Genomic DNA, 19993 nt, shown 5'->3' with positions numbered 1-19993 from the left:
AAAATCTTATAACAGTTGAATCACAGTTTGTAACTTCAAATGATGGCAATGATGTAATAAACTGCAAGTTTCCTGAAAGACTTACAGGGCTACCCAGAATAACTCTGGTGATCTCTATCTTCTCATGCAGTTATTCTGCCCTGTTAGATTCCAAACAGTCCAGAGATAAAGGATTTTTTTTGAATTCATATTTATAGTCTCTTCACACAGACAGCAAGCTGACAGTGTCTCCACACATAGGAGTTTTTCTTTGATGGGAGTGAGGAATGCACTTTGAGTCTCTGACCTCAGATCATCCCCACAATGGCTGTGTGTTTTAGAATTAGCACCTTTTCTGATAAACTCCTTCATTAACAATCCTTAAGCCTTCTTTGGTGACTGATGAGTTATTTAGTTACGGGACTATTTCCCATGTATATGTTTTCTATTACAATATTACAGGAACAGATAAGTGAAAACAATTCATTTTATGAAATTTAAACATCTGAATACACATTTATACATCTAACTATTACTTTGATCTACACTCGTTAATGGTCTTGAATACACTAGCATGACCTGGTCAGCCAGCGTCACAGCATGGAACTAGCAATGTATGGGTAAAACTTGGCTTTCATTTATTTTTAAGAAAAATAGTTTTCCAGTTCTTTTCTTGTGAACATACCTTTGGAGATGTAAATAGCTGGAAATGGGTTGCTTAGGGTTGAAAACATCTCATTTATTCCCTAAAAATCACATTCTCCTCACAGCCACTGTCTTTCCACGTTTGTCCTTCGAAGTCCAGAAAAAGCATAGCCCTGGAGCCTTGAGTGTTTTAGAAGACCCCAGGTGAGTTCACATATATTGGAGCAATGCTACCCCGTCCATTATAAGCTCCCTACCAATCAACTGCATGAGGCTGAGCCAGCTCCTCTGCTGAGCAGCTAACGTGACTTCTAGATGAAAAGAGGGGAGCTGTACCACTGTAACCCTTTAATGAAGACACTCTCAGCACTAAGCTTCTCCCATGGCTAGTTAATCTGCCTCCCTGACAGGCAGTCGCTATGTCAGCGGGACAGTCTCTCCCACCAACATAGCATTCTCTACTCCAGCACTTAGGTCAGTATAACTACCTCGCTTAGGCATGTGGATTATTCATGTCCCTGAGTGATGTAGTTATACAGAAGTAAGTCTGTAGTGTAGACCAGGCCTTCGCAAGCAACTGAGAACAAAGCACTAATCCAGCTCTGATATGGAGTCTTTCTGTAGCCTTTGCCAATTCATAAATCAAAATGTGCAAACATGAGGCCCTAAAGTTAAGTACCTAAACAGAGATGCTGAACATCAGCAGCACCCATTGGCTCCTTTCATCACACTGAGTCCTGGAGCACCTACTGGAGCCTTTTTCTCAACTCTGAGCTGTGACTATCACTGTAATTTATCCTTTAGCCTTTGGTTTACACTCCTCTATATAAAATCCAAATCTGTTCTCCTTGTTTTGGAAACATATTTCCCTGAAGCATCTGCGTGACAATTAAACTATGGAGTTGTACTCATCACACTAATCCTTCCCCAGAGATTAAGATTTAATTTATTCCAGCATCTAAAGTCTTCCAACATATTCAGGATAATTGGATTCATATTATCCTTAATTATGTTACTTACAGCCCTGTTTAACCTAATGCCCAAGTAAGTCAGTTCTGTAAGGACCCATTTAAAATTCCAGGGCTAGAAATTAGTAGGTTTTCAAGTCTTTGACCGTGGTAGAAGTTCTCCTCTAGCCCAATTAATATATTTCAAAACCTTTCCAAATTTCAACTACCATATCTAGGTTTGCCAGTGCTGCTTTGCTTTGCTCATTCTCAAACAATAGTACCCACCTAAATGTGCACTGTGTATTCAACCCTCATTATTGCTCCTAATAGCAGTTGCTAATTGTTTCAATATTAAGGCAAACAATAGTGCTGCTAAATGGCTTCCTTAACAAGTGGCTTTGTGTACCAGTGAAGGGAGTGTATCCTAGATTGATCGTGTAGACCACAGTTGATTGATGTCAACACATACTATCTATTATTTTAACAAATACTGGCCCACATCCAAATTATTTCTGCATATATGGCAAGTAGGTCTACTGTACTGTGTCATGCACATTTTGTTCATCTAACAACACTGCAGCTGTTGACTCTAAAGTGGCTTCCCACAGGTTCACCCTTTCACATAAATGTCTGAGTTATGCCCTTTGTTAGTAAAGATGGGAAGGTGAAGACCCATGGATATTTCAAGGTAACTGAGTACCTTTTTGCATGCCAGTCAGTATGCTGTACCACATAGCAAAGCCTTGCTCTCCACCCTGGCTGGAGACAAGCATTTCAGTTCATACTTGCATATGATTATGCAAGAGGCAAAGTAGTTCCTAACAATAAACACACTTAAAAAGTCTGTTCTGCTGTAATCTTCTTCCTCAGTCAAGGGGTTTCATTGGTGAGTTTTTAAGTGTCTGAGAAGCCCAATGTGTGCCCTGCAGATTGTCCAATAGAAGAGACAGGTGTAATCTTGGAGGAGACATAGTTGTTGTCTGGACTGCTGTGCCCTTTCTTTCCTCCTTTGTCGCTTCTCTGTCTCATGAGCACATCTGTTCTCCTCAAGGTTGGATGTGGCTTCAGTGTCAGCATTGTCTCTGCTCTTGTTACATGCCAAAGGGCAAAGAAACAAATTTACAACATAGTCTAGCGAAACAGTACTACTTAGAGAGCATCCTGGTCAATAGAATAAATTACTGAGAACATGTAAGGAATTTGGATAAGATTCATCAACAGCTAGGAAACAATGTTCAAAAGAGTAAATGTGAATTCTTTCAGTGCTCTCTAGAATACATAGTGCACTGGATTGATCTTGATGGAGTGTACGTATTTCCTGTAAAAGTGGATGATGCTCTTATCCACCAGCCCCACAAAAAATAACTCTGCCTCACTTATAACTCTGCCTTGGACTAGTGAGTCATTATGGCAAGAATAATTTCATCTGGTGTGCTATCTTAACAGTATTTCTTAGCAACAATCCAAAGTGAATTGGGTCAGAAAAATGTAATTATGGTTTTAGGGAAGCAGATTTTTTTTTTTAGCTACCGTTTTGACACATGATGGGGCCAAGCTGCCCTTTGCCTGTGATGGATGCATCCACATAACAGTGCAGGAGCTGTGAACTCCCATGTGATGGCTGGAGAGAGGAACAATCCATTGCATTTGCCTCCCAAAATGAACAAGAGCGCAGCAGCATTATGCTTGAGTCAATAGAGAATGCTCAGCCTGGTGTTTGAAGTGAAGAAAGAGGAGCAGAGGAGGCCCCATAGCTCCTTCCTCATCCCAGACCCACTGCTCCTCTAATCTGTGTATGATATGTCTCTGGTCTGATGTGTTTGAGCAATATTTTTACATTATATATTTTTGATCCATATGGCAGAACATGCACTCTGAACTATTGACCTGCTGCAAGTGTGAACTGTTGAACTGCAAGTGCAAATTATACTTTCAGATTTTTTGGTTTGCATTTGTGGCTTTGTTTAATGCACTTTTTAAAAACGTGGGTCAGGATTTCACTGTAGCTCACCTGATATAGAACAGCTAAATCACTTCGCTGGCTTTAAATTACAGTCAAGTATTTTGAGTGAAAGTTGTGTTTGGCTTGTTTCTGCCTGGCTTGTAAAATCCACAAGTTTAAGGGAGAAAAAAATGGTCTTGTAGTTAAGGCACTGGACAGAGACTCGTGAAATCTAGATTCAGTTCTTGGGCTAGAAATTATTAGGTTTTCAAGTCTTTGACCGTGGTAGAAATTCTCCTCTAGCCCAATTAATATATTTCAAAACCTCTCCAAATTTCAGCTGTCCAGGTTTGCTGGTGTTGCTTTGCTTTGATCATGCACCTACAATGATGTGGTATCCACCTACATGGATGGTCTGTCTCTGCCAGACTTTCCATGTGACCTTGTTCTCCATGTTTCAGATTTTTATCTGTAAAATTGGAGTAACAATAGTTTTCAGAACCCCTATGTGTTGAGAGGGGTTTGTAAGGCCATCAGATATTATGCTGCTATGGGGCAATGGTTACTCCACACTTACCCTGAAAGGGTTAATGTAGATTGAGAAGGGAGCTAATTAACCTAACAGGCCAGAGTTGAGGGGAATCGGGTGGTTTAATAATCCCTGGACTTTACTTGAGTAAAGGAGCTCAGCTGAGGAGGAACGTCCAGGGCCTGGACTTATAAACATAGGAAATTGGCAGCAGCAGCTCATGGAGCGAGAGAGGGGCTGCAGACTGAGAGGCAGAGAGATGGAGTGCAACTGTGGGGAAGGACATCAACCTTGCGAAGCTAATCACCAAAACAGCCCAGAGAAGGTGCCATCCTAACAGTGAATAGAGTGCCCAGTCACAGGGCCATATATGTACATAAATAGGAGTTTGGTTTTTCAGATATGGGATCCAATCCTGTAGACATTCCCGCACATGAGTAACTCCGTTTACATGCCTATTTGCAGGATCGTGCCCATATATTGTTTGTTGACATAAATCAACTGCCGCTCATTAGGAAGATCCTTCATTTTTAAACCCCTGTTTTCCTCTAGAATCATAGAAGATTAAGAAGAGACCTCAGGAAGTCATGGAAGAGACCTCAGGAGGTCATCTAGTCCAACCCCCTGCTCAAAGCAGGACCAACCCCAGCTAAATCATCTGAGACAGGGCATTGTCAAGCTGGGCCTTAAAAACCTCTAAGGATGGAGATTCCACCACATCCCTAGGTAAACCACTCCAGTCCTTCACCACCCTCATAGTGAAATAGTGTTTCCTAGACCTCCCCCACTGCAATTTTAGACCATTACTTCTTATTCTGTCATCTGTCACCACTGAGAACAGCCTAACTCCATCCTCTTTGGAAACCTCCTTCAGGTAGTTCAAGGCTGCTATCAAATCCCTCCTCACTCTTCTCTTCTGCAGACTAAATAACCCAGTTCCTTTAGCCTATCCTCATAAGTCATGTGCCCCAACCCCCTAATCATTTTTGTTGCCCTCTGCTGGACTCTCTCCATTTGTCCACATCCTTTCTGTAGTGGGGGGCCCCAAAACTGGATGCAGTACTTCAGGTGTGACCTCACCAGTGTTGAACAGAGGGGTATGATCACTTCCCTCTGGCAATGCTGGCAGTGCTCCTACTAATACAGCCTAATATGCCATTGGCCTTGGCAACAAGGACACACTGCTGACTCATATCCAGCTTTTCGTCCACTGTAATTTCCAGGTCCTTTTCTGCAGAACATGTAGCGGTGCATGGGATTCTTCCTTTCTAAGTGCAGGACTCTGCACTTGTCCTTATTGAATCTAATCAGATTTCTTTTGGCCCAGTCCTCCAATTTGTCTACATCACTCTGGACCCTATCCCTACCCCTCAGCATATCTAACTCTCCCCCCCATCTTAGTGTCATCTGCGAACTTGCTGAGGGTGCAATTAATCCCATCATCCAGATGATTAATAAAGATGTTGAACAAAACTGGCCCCAGGACAAACCTTTGGGACACTCCGCTTGATATCGGCTGCCAACTAGACATCGAGCCGTTGGTCACTACCTGTTGAGCCCGACGATCTAGCCAGCTTTTTATCCACTTTATAGTCCATTCATCTAATTCATACTTCTTTAACTTGCTGGCAAGAATACTGTGGGAGATCGTATCAAAAACTTTGCTAAAGTCAAGATATTTCACATCCACCACTTTCCGTATATCCACAGAGCCAGTTTTCTCATCATAGAAGAAATCAGTTTGGTCAGGCATGACTTTCCCTTAATGAATCCATGTTAACTGTTCCTGATCATCTTCCTCTCCTCCAAGTGCTTGGGAATGGATTCCTTGAGGACCTGCTCCAGGATTTTGCCTATTCAAATCTTTGCTTTCTTTTATTCAAACTGTATACATCAGAAAAGGAGGAAGAATAGACAATGAAACACTGAGCATGCTAAACAAATGCATCCTAAGTAATTTTGAATTTCCTTCAGCACGCAGGGGATGTCTACACAGCATTTTGAAGCTAGCCTCCCATCCCGGGCTGACAGACTTGGGGCTCATGCTAGTATTCTAAAAATAGTTGTATAGACAGTGCTTTAAAGTTATGGGTCAGGCTAGAGCTTGGACCCTGAATCCTAGGGAAGGAGATAGGCTTCAGATCCAAAGCTACAGCCCAAGCTGCAACTTCAAACCATTGCTAGTCAAAGACTGTTGACCTGAACTGGGAGTCTCACTCCAAAATGCTGTGTCAACATATCCACTGTTGTGGGGCCACACTGGAGCATTGACAAGCTAAGAAGAAAGGGTTGCTCCACCCTACTCCCAAAATTCACCTTTGAAGAGAATAAAGAGCACTTCAGATAATCAAGCCATTTGAAACTGATCTTTAGTCCTTGAAATGTATTCACATTTGTGTTTCTTCAGTTAATTGAAGTGTAACATTTTTTTCAAAGATTCCAGATTCCTGATAATGAAAAATATGGTATTGTATAATTTATCATATAGTCTTAATTGTCAGCAGAAAGAAGCACAAGATTCCTTTTTATCTTTTTTGAGGAAGGGGAAGGAAGAAAATGGGCACAGTTAGTATGAAGTTTGTTTATTTATTTTGCAACAAAGGTAAATGTTTAATTCAAATTAACACCAGTTTTTGATTACATGGCAACTCTAAAGCTGGGCAAGATAATTTAAGGCACATGATATTCCCTGTTAACTGCATTCAATTGCAACTGTTCTGCGTAGGATACTTCAGATCTTCCCTGAACATCACTTGAAGAGTCCTCAGCAATTTTGGAAGTAAGAAACCATAATAATAGGAAGACCTGACTCAAAACCGTCATATTACAAGCCTGTCTTATTTATTTGATACTATGGATATTTAGTGTTGTATACATTAGCAATTAAAGTAGACCTACAAGTCAAATACACAATATAAGGCTGTCCTTGGGAGCTAAAATTTTTTTCCACGTTATAGGTGAAATCGTGTTATATTGAACTTGCTTTGATCCACCAGAGTGCACAGTCCTGCTCCCCTGGAATACTGCTTTACCGCCTTATATCCAAATTTGTGTTATATCAGGTGGCCTTATATTGAGGTAGCAGTGTAGTAGTGTTATGTTAATCAAAGAGATGATCTACATTGCGGTATTCAAATCACGTAGGAGCAAATCCACAGCTGTTGTAAACTGTCCTGACTCGACTGAGTTGGGTGGGGCCAGGCAAGCAGCATTGTCTTCTTGGCTTGTCTCCATGGTGCATTAGCCCACATCAGAGGGGGATAAATTCTAGTGCACGTTGCCATAACGCGCTCTAACTGGCTCATGTGGGCCCTTCTAGCACATGCTACAAGTTTCCTAGTGCACATTAACATAGCACTGTTTGAAGCAGGCCATTAACATGCACTAGGGAACTTTTAATGCATGCCAGTCAGGTCTGTATGGGCCAGTTAGCGCAGGACATGCTAGCGCATGCTGGAATTTACACCCTCTAGTGAGGACTATTGTATAGTCTAGACAAATCCTTAGAAAACCAAAGTCAGTCCACAGTGGGAGGTGGAGGACTAGGAATGTCAGCCTTGTCTTATCCTTGGCTCTCTTGAAGTAAGACCTATCTTTGGCAGCCCATATGCTTTAGAAGTTGCCCATGCCTGTTCCTGTCATCTTTCCCTGACTGTGGATCCCTTGGGCCTAATGTTGTTATCTTTGGCATCTCAGGCTCGCAGGAGTCAGGGGTGACTATAGTGATCTTTGGGAGTTTATCTCCTGGCTCCATATGTCTCCTTGCTGCCAAAGATCTTTTTTCTCTTCAGTATTCAGGATATCTGCTACTACCTCACCAGTATTGGTGCCGTGAAAATCCGCTATAGGAAACTGCAGGCAAATACTTTTGTGATGAGAGCAGCAAGAGCAGCTGGTCATCTTCCTGGAACAAGGAAGAAAAAGTTGGAGTTAGACAAAGTAAAATACAAAATAAAAATAAGTGTTGCATTGTGCACATTTTTCCCTAAATGAAGGTCAATGAATAATGTTCCAGACCTGTTTTAAGTTGTCTTTTAATACACCAGTGATTATTGTCTAATTTCTTATATACCAGGTTATGCACAAAAGCTGAGCTGCAGGCAGAAAGAATCTGTGCTGCTTGTCCACATTAAAAAGAGCTGTTTTTTTTTCACTCACACACACACAGAATTATCCAAACAGAAAGCTAGTCACGTTCTTTACATTTCACATGAAACAGATTATATGGTTTGGGTTCTAAACAAATGTCATGTAAATCACCTAATTTCCATTGTTTCAACAGTGCCGACTAGTTTGCTGCCAGCTTGGGTTTCCTAATTTTGATTTAAATGCAAGATTCAAAATGACTTTGGTAGGTGGTGGGGCTTATGGATTTATGGTAGATTTGTATGTGAGACTCTCATCACTGTACAGCAACCCTGTCATTTTTGTGACAGAGTCTATTTGACTGGTCCTGGATTTATGATGGAAATAATTCAGCATGGAGTAATAATTTTCCCTTGGTAATTACACTACCATTTGGTACTTTGTCCCTCAGGGGAAAATGAATGTGCTGGGATCTGTCCATGAGTTCAATGGCTCAGTATAAAGAACACACCAAGGTCAGTTTGCAGCTGAATAACACAGTGAGGCTTCGTAGTGTAATCTAGATCTGCTTTATTTATCTGACTCATCAAAAACTCATGTAATTTAAAGATTACATATTCAGTAATTTAAAGATTAATTTTGATATGCATTGAATTTTAGTAGGAATTCTTTGTGAAGAATATTTAATTACCGTGTTAATATCCTTTTCTTATTCATCACCGCTTGCCTTGGTAGCAATGCCACATGTACCGATTTCTCCCATGTTGGTAGATTAGTGTCTTATTTAAGAGCTAGCATTCACAATATTGTTATGTGATGAGCCTTCCTACTGAAAACTCTTTCAGAAGCAATGCACCTGGCTTGATCTTTTGGCCTGGGGCTAATCCAAGACTCCCAGAAATCTTTCCCCATCATCAACTAGTCAGTGTATTCTGCCCTTTCCTAAGCTTGATAAGTTTATGGAGGGGATGGTATGATGGGATAGCCTAATTTTGGCAATTAATTTGGCAATTGATATTTGATTATCAGCAGGTAAGTATGCCCAGTGGTCTGTGATGAGATGTTAGATGGGGTGGGATCTGAGTTACTACAGAGAATTCTTCCCTGGGTGCTGGCTGGTGAGTCTTGCCCATGTGCTCAGGGTTTAACTGATTGCCATATTTGGGGTCAGGAAGGAATTTTCCTCCAGGGCAGATTGGCAGAGGCCCTGGAGGTTTTTCGCCTTCCTCTGCAGCATGGGGCACGGGTCACTTGCTGGAGGATTCTCTGCAGCTTGAGGTCTTCAAACTACAATTTGAGGACGTTAGTAACTCAGACATAGGCTAAGGGTTTGCTACAGGAGTGGATGGGTGAGATTGTGTGGCCTGCGTTGTGCAGGAGGTCAGACTAGATGATCATAATGGTCCCTTCTGACCTTAAAGTCTATGAGTCTATGAGATGCAGTCTTAGCCCAGTCATCTATGCCTTTTTCACCACTAGTCTAGACAACTGCAGTTGTACTGGTTGTGAAAGTCCTACTGGTCCAACCTGTGGCAAGTTCACCTAATAGCTAAAACAGATTGACAAGAGCACATCATACTGGCACTCTACACTTGCTCCCCATTTAGTTCTAGCAAGCCTTCAGCGATAGAGCTCACTAACACAGGACAGAAGGATGAGCCCAAATTTTGTCAACTTATAACACAAGGAAAAAGCTGTCTGTTTGCCCAAGACTTCTTGGGCAGTGTCTGCAGAATGGCTGACAATGATTCTGCTATAAGCAGACAAGCAAGACCATTGGTATAGGAAGTGGCTAAAGCAATTGAGGGGCCCAAGTATGATCCTTTTGGTCAAATTGTTGCTTTTGAATAGAGCGTGTAGGGTGCCTAGTTAAAGTAGTAAATGAATGTAGTAAAGTAAGTGTGGTGACCTCCACTTTTCATGATCTACAGTGAAAGTACATATACAATATACTGTATTTGCAAAATTTAAATAATTCTGTAAATGTAGATTTTTTGTAAATATGCAGTAGGACAAGATGAAAATTAGAACACTTTCCCATGACACTGCTCACAAAAAGAAGTGCATCCATGGCTTTAAATGCAGTAAGATAAGTATTTACACAGATAAAGCTTTGTGGAGTAATTGAATTGCACTTAGAAGCACTCAAACTGAGCTTCAGTTTGATTTCAGCCTCTATCTGGGAATCAGAAGTGGTTGGTTAGAATATTTTTTATGCATACACACTGTATGTCAAATCTTTCTGCAGAAGTGTTTTGCTGTAGCCGGTTAGCTGCTAATATTTTCAGGCTGTTGCTTTTGTGTTGGAGTCTAGTTAATTGGAATAAGCCTTACGGTGGAAGTCACAGAGCATTTCTGCTGTGTTCTCATGCCTTATCCCTTCTCAAAAGAAACAATTTCTAGTTATTTTCCAAGAGAGAAGCAGCATTTCCGCTGGCCTCTGAAATGGTCAAGCTGAACAAATCTAGGAAAAGATCGTTGTCTGTGAATTCTCGCCTGTGTTTGTTCAACTCAGACAGGCAGTGATCTGATATTTGTTGTTGTTTTTATTGTTTACATTGAAGGCCAGCAATATGATTGGCTCTGAAAAGACCTGAAGAAGAAAACCACAGCTCTGCCATTGGCCTTCCCCACATTAGTTGAATTTCATCTTTATCCCATTTTTCCTGTAAGAGGTTAGCACATGTGGCCTTTATGGGCAAAAGTATATTTTAAGGAGTATTTTGAATGAAGAAAAATGAGCATCTGTCAGCATCTGTTATCTGCCAGAGATAACTGAGAGGAAAGGGAGGGAGTTGGATGCTTATGGAGTAGCATGGAAGAAGGCAAGAAAATGGATGAATGAAGAAGGGATAGTGATGAACTATCTAGGAAGAGATTATTATCTTCTTCAGCCAGGCGAAGGAGATGAAGAGGTAAGAAACATGACAGGAACAGTCTTCAGAGCCTCAAATTATGTTAATTTCCATAATTCCTACAGTTTCTGTGAATTGTATTTTCCTTTCATTGCTGGCTGACAATTATATTCCATGTCTTCCCTTTGATAGGAAGGTTCCTCCTGCTGCTGCCACTTCTCTGATTATTATAATTAGTATTATGAAACATTTCTATAGCTCCATAGCTTGGTATGGTGATTTAAAGAGATTTTTAAGAAGTCACATTAGAAGATCCTGATTCTGCCATCCTTACTTATCTTTGGGAGGTATCTTATTTCATGAACGGTTACATTGAATTCCAGGTACTGCTTGCACAGTATGATAATATTCAAGTGAGTTAAGGTGCAAGAACTGGTATCATTAGACAAATATAGAATAAAACAACAAAACCAGAAGAGTGGGCTGAGCAAAGGGAGTGAAGTAGGGTGCACTGAGAGGTGAGATAGTGGCAGAGGCAGAACTGCACAGAGAATGAGGACAGAGTGAGAGCAAAGAGACTGAATTTATGTGATAAGACACAGGGAGCCTGTGAAGAGACTGTAGGGGACTGTGGCATGGTGCTCAAAGAGGTGAGAAAGGAAGAGTATTTTAGCTTCTGAAAACTGGATAGATGAAGGGACAGTCAGGTAACCTGGTGAGGAAGAATTTATAATTATGCAAGTGAGACAGAGCTATGGGATGAACTTGGGATTTGGTAGTGTGAATCAAGAGGAGGGGGTGAATTTTAGAAATATAATAGGAGGCAGAGCAACAAGATTTGATGTGTCTGGATGTGTAAGAGAGAAGGAAACAAAAGAGCCAAAGATAACCCTAAGGTTTCAATTCTGAATGATGGGGAGAAGTCTCAGGAGGGATGGAAGAGGAGAGGGTTCAGGAAGAAAGGTAAGAAATTCAGTTTAAGTTAGAGGTGGGGTACCCAGGAGGAGATATGAGAGGAAAAGGAGAGAGGGAAACCCAATTGGAGATATCATGGGTGGGTAGGTAGATTTGGAAGTTGTCAGCACAGAGGCAATAAGAGAGACTGTCTCATGTTATTAAAGAGGATAATTATCATCATCTAGAAGTTGCCACATTGAAAACAATAGAGAGAGCAAAAAGTTAATAAATAATGGATTTCTCTGGATCTTGTCCTCACACTTATTTTCTACATGAAGAATCATTACAGAAATCACTGAAATCTTTCTGTTTTGCAGCCAAGATTTCCCTTTGATGACTAGCTCAGAGGAACTGAGTTTCAGGAGCAAGATTTTAAATGTACCACAGAGCCTACTACAATACGGATACATCTGTTTGTTTCTTAAGCAACATGCTTTTCTACAGTCATTCTTCTTGTTCCCTGTTCCATGTTTTTCCTTATGTCAATCAAATTATCAGTAACAATAATCACAAACACAATTAGAAACCAATTACACACATACAACTCCAAACTAATTTTCCTTCTTCGCTAACACTATCTCCAAGATGTTTAACTTTGCAGTCAATCTAATATACTCCTACTCTCATTAATTATAGCTACCCATTTTTACAAAGCATTAGAACCTAGAACACAACACTTGAATAATACTGTGTGGCTCTTGGAATTAGAAAAATATATAAAAATGATGCAATTTCAACCTAGTTTACTTGTTCTGGCTCTACAGACATGGAAATCTTGACCTGATCACTCATATAACTCTGCTTCTCTGTCCACACTTCACTACAGGGGCCACACTCTAATCCCACTAACACTTTTGCAAATCCAGAGTAATTCATTGAGCTAAATTATGCCATTGTCTCTTTCTTTCTTGCAAGAACTACCCTGATCTTGGGTCTTGGCACAGAGCACAGCCTCAGGCCTGATCTACACTGCAAAGTTAGGTCAACGTAAGTTGTCTTTTGTCAACCTAGTTGTGCATTTGTCTACACTCAAATTTGTCTCTCATGGATGTAAGCACCCCATTATGGGTACATAGTAGTTTCACCTCCATGAACTGCATTGAGTCATGGTCAACATACTGTGGCTGAAGCAGTGCGAGTGTAGACACCATGTGACCTATAGTCAGGGCCAGTGCAACCATTTAGGCAAACTAAGCAGCCGCCTAGGGCCCCTAGTGATTGGGGGTGCCTAAAAGTCCCCTCAGGCAAGGAGGTGGAGTGAAGGTGAGCTGAGTGGGAAGGTGCGCAGGGAGGGCTGCCCGCAGTAACGAGGGGGGGGAGGTGCACAGGAGAACAGCTCCCCGCCCCAGCTCACCTCCACTCTGCCTCCTCCACTGAGCACACAGCCCCCATTCTAAGTCTCCTCCAATCAGCGCCACACGCCTGGGTGGGGAGGAGAATTAGAGCGGCGCCAGCATGCTCAGTGGAGGAGGGGGAGCCGAGGTGAGCTGAATGGGGGAAAACTCAGGCAGGGTTAGCTGCCGTGGGGGGAGTCTCCCCAGGCAGGGTTAGCTGCCATGGTGGGGGAGGGGAAGGTGTCCCCAGGCAGGGTTAGCTGCCATGTGGGGACGGGGTGGAGAGGGATTAGCTGTCGTGGTGGGGGGGAATAGTTGCTGCAGGGGGGGCTCCCTGGATGGGGGCTGAGTTAGCTGCCATGGGGGGGGTGGGGTTAGCTGGGGTGGGGGGTGCAAGGTGGAAGTTTCGCCTAGGGCACGAAACTTCCTTGCACCGGCCCTGCCTATAGTGACCCTACCACTCCTCTAGCAAATATCCCACAATACCTGACACTGTCCTCTCTGGTCACAGTTGTGAACACCACTGCCCAGGGGTCATTTAGCCTGGAAGACAACTCTCCTCTCTTTTAAAAACCCACATATTTTAAAATTACTTTTACTGATTGCCCAGTTTAGCAAGCACACCTAGCAACTTTTCCTTGTTGCATGCAACTGCCCAACCAACAATGCCTGCTATGTGTTCCAGACACGCTCCTGCCTGTAGTAGACAGGAACTATTTGATGTCTTGGGCCTATGGGGAGAAGAGGCTGTGCAGACACATCTGCAGAGCAGTTGTAGCAATGCAAACATCTATGAGCAAATTGCATGGGCGATGTAAGCAAAGGGGTATGACGGATCAGCAGCAGTGCCGCATGAAAATGAAGAAACTGCGGCAGACATACCAGAAGGCCAGGGAAGCCAACAGCAAGTCTCATGCCATGCCACAGACATGACACTTTTGCAAAGAGCTGCATACTGTACTTTGCGGAGACCCCACCGGCACCCTACAGAGCACTATGGATATCTCAGTGGAGCCTGGAGACATAAATCACTATGAACAGTGAGAAGGAGGATGGAGGACATGCAACTGGGGGGTTCAACTATGTCGCAAGCCAGGGTCTGTTTAAGATTCCACCACTGTCTAGTCATTCCCAGCAGCCAAGCGTGGGCCATCCCAGTGCATAATCTGTGTGAATGCATTTCCTATTACAATGTTCAAATATACAGATGGCGCCTGACCCCAACATAGCCGGACACCAAAAAATTAATGATTTTTCATTTTTATTCATGCTGGAAGAGGTAGCAGTTCAAAAGGTAGAATTGTTATCTGCTTTTCATTCCCCTCTAGAATTAGCCTGGGGGGTGCGTAGCGGTTTGTTTATGTACATAGGGACGTCCTTATTTCTTTAGTCCTCCTGAGAGATCTCAATGAAAGTTCATGGAGGTATTTTGCCATCTTCACCTGAAGGTTTCTAAGGATAGCAGCCTTGTTTCTTCCGCTATGGTAAGACACTTTCCCACACCACTCTGTGATGACTTTGACAAGCACTATTGCAGTAAACAGGCTAGTGACATAGTGGCTTTTGGTCGTCAGCCATAGCTTCGCTTTCTTGTACCATTGTTACCCTCAGGAGCAAGATATCAGCTAAAGTCACCACCACCTGTGGAAAATAGTGCCCATATTTATTGACCATTGTCCTGGGGGCAGGAACGATGACATTTTATAGTTTCATGCAGCTGAACAAGTTCCTCCTCGTTTCTCACTCCCAACCCCTGCTGCACCATACTCACTATGGCTGGGTGCAGAGTGGTGCTGTGCAGAGGGACTCCAAAGATGAAGTGTCCATGTCATGTTTAAAACCTTTGGGGAGCAAAGGAAAGGCATTCTTAAACTTAACTTTCCCTTACGACTACACCTACAGTGACACCTCTTTTTGTTTTGTCTGTAACTGCTGCTTTTGCCACCTTGAGAGATTCCCCCATGGAATGCCTGACTGTGATAAAGAGGAGAAAGAAGAGGGCAAGGGAGAGTATGTTCAGTGAGATCCCGCAAGCCAGTGCTGCATCAGACAGTGAACAGAGGACCTGGAAGGTTAATATTGCAGACAGTATTGAGAGGGGGAGAATGGACAGTAGAAAAGCGCAGGAGTCAGAGAGGGAAATGCATCAGGACATAATGGGGCTTCTCTGGCAGCAAACACAAATGCTGCAGAACTTGTTGACCTAAGGTTCAACAGTCATGGGCCCAGCTTCCTTTGCAGCCAGTGGACAACTCCATTTTAGCATCTCTCTACACCCTCAACATTCCATGCAGCAGCATCGGTCAGATACATACCCCACTTCATACTGGGAAACAGTGAAGAGAAATACAGATTCACATACATTGACCTGCAAGCGTCCCAGGGTGTATGCAAAACCAAAATGAACTGAAACGGACCTGAATGATCTTTCTTCTTGTTAAGTTCTGTTCTGTTTATTTATTTCAGAAGTTTGTATTGAATTTGCTTTTATTGCACATTGGGTTTTTTGCACTGATTATGGTATGCAACAAAAAATATTTTTTATAAATTATTTGTCTTTATTACTTCACAAAATATGCTGCAGAGTGCCTACTGCTACTTAGAACACACAGGCAAAGGTTATAAAACAGGTCTACCTTAAAAAAAAAAAGAAATGTTTGTTAACCTCAATTTACATATAAGTAATAAACAGGGCCAGCAAGACAGCAGGGTGAGCAGGTGGCAAGAGACCGCAAATTTGTGTTTCAGCAAACAGAGGTGGGGGAGAAAGAGCATGGAGCTTCCTTCCTCACCAAACTCCATAAACTTTGCTTTGAGGGGTAATCTTCAGAAGAATACATTTCAAAGGCAATTTTGACTATAAAAGAAAGGAACAGAAAACCCCAAGCTCTTTCATTTTCACCTAAGAAGACAAAGGCACCTGCACCTTTGGGCCTCTGGAAGAGATCCTGAGCAAGGAAAGGGTCAGCCAGTATCTTGCTGGAAGACGGTGAGAGAGGCCATCTTAAACAAAGCCTTGAATCAGAACTTGCTGGATTGTTTTAATTTTTTAGATTCATTTTCATTTTATTTGCTTGTAACCATTTCTAGCTTGATCTCTTCTACGTGAGTTCACTTACAACCCTATCTTCTTTTGTTTGTTTTATTTTTTAATCAAAACCAATCCAGGGCTGTGTTTAAATGGAACTATTTGTTAACTCCAGTTAACATATCAAGCTGTTGAGTATTGACTCCTTACTGGGGCAGTGGCTTTTAATAAGTGAACTGTCATGGAAAGGTCTGGACAGTGCAGAACGCACGTTTTTGGGAAAATGCAGGACTGGGAATGTGTTGGGTTCACCGTGCAAGCAGTAACCAAAGGTGATGGAAGCTAGAGTGTGGCTGTTGTGTTGCTGGCAGGCTGCTGGGGTCAGAACTGCTGGACCAGGGCTGCAACCATACACAGACACTCAAGGTCTGATTGCAGATCAGACCCTGAGTAATGCTGATAAGCTACTTGTGAGCAGCCCTGGTTGGGAGCTATAATAGCAAAGCATTGTGAAGCTCCCAAGGTTGTGAGGCAGGCGGTGATACAACCACTCACTGGTTTGGATTGCACCCCGTAATGTGACATGTATATTGCCAACATTTCCCAAAAGGCAGTGTGCCATCCGACAGTAAGTTGCATGCTCGGATACCTACCACACTGTGAATTTACATAAGCAATCACGGTGATTATGCGCAGGACTAACTCAGACAGCCAAGTATGCAAGCGCACAAGCGATATACTAACTGCAGCGGCTTCATATCAATGTAACTCACATTGACCAAAGTTTGCGGTTTAGACGTTGCCTCAGCTCTCTGTATACTTCCTATGGCCATCAAGTGGGCAAGGATGCCGTGGAACAGGATGAGGAGTGACTGACCGAGTTCTGGTAGGGAAAGATGAATCCTTTCAAAGCCAGCAGTAACTTACTTCCTTCCCCAGAGCAAAAGAAGAACAGAGGTAAAACTGTGTCATGAAGTGAATTTTGGGGCACAGTGCCTCCTGGGCTATGAGTGTGGTGGTGTAGCTTACAAACAGGCCCTTGTTTAGGATTGTGCCAAGAGACACAATGCTAGCACAAAGGTTTCAGTGAAGTTACTCTGGATTTAAACTGGTATAACTGAGATCAGACTAGCCCCAGGTCTTTGAATAGCCTGGTATCCGTGGTCCCCTACATAGCACTTAATCTTTGTTTGCCTGTATGGATTGTCTTTTCAGACAATTAGAGAAATGAAAGGGAACAAAGAACTATGAAGATATTTCAAACCCTTGCCTATGTTGAACCAGTCCAGTCCTGAAAGTTTAATGAAAACAGAATCGCTATTTCTTCTTGCTGCAGGCATAGAACTTCAGTGGGAGTTAAACACATGCATTAAGAGAAAAATAGGCCTGCGTGTTGCTAGAAAGTTTTCACCACAGAGTTAAATTTTACTATTGCATTTTAGATTGTTAAGAAATAAAGCAGTTCAAAAAGGTAAAATGAACAAAAATCCTGAAGCTTGAAGTTTCCAGTATAGAATTTTAAAAAGAAACGTTTAAATATTTGTGTATCTGCTACACTTTGTGTAAACATGTAACTTTAAACAACTTTTTTGAAATTCTATGAAACTGTTTCACTCACTGGATGAGGCTCTTTATTCCAATGGAAGGATGAAGCAGCTCTCTGATTTATTTGTAAGCTAGTGAAAAATGGAGTTTATATGAGAAGAGCTAACACATCGTTAACTACTGTGATCCTTTTGAGTGCTGTTTCAGTTTAACAGTATAACTTGTTCCAAAATGATTTGCAATAGTCATCAGACAAAGCTGCCTTTGGATTTGGGGGAGGAATTTTGAAACTAAAGAATGTCCCTTCACAATCAGTTCTTCTCAGTTGCCCATGACCTGTCAAAATTTTCTGAGAAGCAAAATGCCTGGGCTTGTTGATTTTGTTTGGACCACATTCTGTCTACACTGTAGCAATAAAATATTCTTTCTTTCTTTTCTTTCTTTCTATATTCAGCTACTTTACTGTTTGCATTTTTTAATAGACACTGGGTTCTATTTAAATTAGGGATGTTGGCATCCTGTAAAAAGACACTCAACACATAAGAGTTGAGGGTTTTTTTAATAACACTGACTTTCATTTCATTATAATGTGATGTATTTATCATGCTTTTCTGCCTTTCATTTGCATATAAAACACCCTCATTTTTGCATCATCATGTACCTTCTCTGAAAATAATAATTAACATGAACTTCTTTGACTGTGCAGAGCTGGCTATTTGCCTCAGAATATTCCTCTGGAGATTATCAGATACCTTTCCGAGGAGAAGGATTTTCTGCCTTGGCATGCTGCCAGCCGAGCTCTTTATCCTCTAGATAAATTGCTGGACCGCACTGAAAACTACAACATTTTCAATGTAAAAGATATATTCTCTTCTTTTCTATTGTCCTGAGATGAACTAGTCCCCAGTCAGTTATTGTAACTGATCTAGGGATATTAACTTTCTTTCTAATTATTTTGTATTTAAATGTAGCAATTGTCAAACTTTAGTTCATTTGCATTTGAACAGTGATAAGGGCTATCTGAGGCATATATAATGAGTGGAAGGAAACTTAGCTGTTCTTCCTATAAAATATTATGACAAATTAGTTGTTTGATTCTTAAAAAACAGTGTAGACTCCAAATTCTATAGTTCTCTGGAGCCACTGGACTACACTTTCATTGAGGCCCAAAATAAGCATGGACAGAAATTGTGCTAACAGAATTTAGCAGGATGCATGCAGTTGAAGTCTATATTGTTAGTCATTAATTTCATCCTGAAAGGCATAGTGAAGTCAATGCATTTCCCTTAATTAACAAGGATTAGATCACAACTGAGTCAAAAAAACATTCATAATTGGGACCAAGAGAACAGCAGTAGCAACAAACAGTCGATAATCCAAATAGGCTTGACAAACATTTTTAAATTTTACCTTAAAAAATGTTGCTTAATCTTGAAGCATATTTGCTAAAAGGAACATTGCTTATGACACAGACTTTAATTGTATTTATTAACAATTATAAACTGTATTACACCTGTGTACTGTCAGTGAATTTTATGTACTCTGCATAAATTAATTGCCCAACCACTTGTGCATAATTTTATAGTACCATTGAAGTGAAGAAACTGTATAAAGTCTGGTATATTTAAGGAGACATTTTTTAAAATACACCCAATGCATGCTGGCATGGGGAATTTATATAAGGAATCTATTACAGATTAATACAGAAATAGTGGAAATGTTTCTTCATGAACCTATGATCTGAGTCTAGCTCCAAACTGGACAGCTCTCATGTAAAATCACACTTTTTGTCTTCCTAATCTATCATTACCTGCATTGAGAAATCATGATTAGACCGTGATTGCTATTTCACTTTTAGACATGACTGTAAAGAGAATACAATTTTAATAAACAAAACTGGTAAAAATTAATTGCAGGGTTGTCTTTTACCACTACTAATTCTTCCTGCAATCTGAAAGCAGAGTTGATGGCAGAAGAAATATAAACTCATTATAGTCACAGAATAACTTATCTGCTTGAGAAAGCTATCCAGTGCATCTCCTTTGGTTCTGTCATCACACACATATGCACATGCATCCATAAAAATAAAATGGATATTCTCTTGCATTATTTCATTTCCATTCTTTTTTTCAAAGCAGTGAAT

General features: G+C 41.4%; 1 protein-coding gene across 1 annotated transcript in view; it reads left to right on the top strand.

Annotated features, from left to right (window-relative positions):
- The window catches only part of TRHDE (thyrotropin releasing hormone degrading enzyme), a 330847-nt gene that overhangs the window by 267410 nt on the left and 43444 nt on the right, over nucleotides 1-19993 (top strand). The window contains 1 exon segment of the mRNA XM_030548722.1: nucleotides 18557-18704. Coding sequence (XP_030404582.1) covers nucleotides 18557-18704 — 148 coding nt within the window.

Source organism: Gopherus evgoodei, chromosome 1 (assembly GCF_007399415.2).
Source record: "Gopherus evgoodei ecotype Sinaloan lineage chromosome 1, rGopEvg1_v1.p, whole genome shotgun sequence".
Classification (NCBI taxonomy): Eukaryota; Metazoa; Chordata; order Testudines; family Testudinidae; genus Gopherus; species Gopherus evgoodei.
Note: the sequence above shows the minus strand (reverse complement) of the source record. Positions and strands in the feature narration are given on the sequence as shown.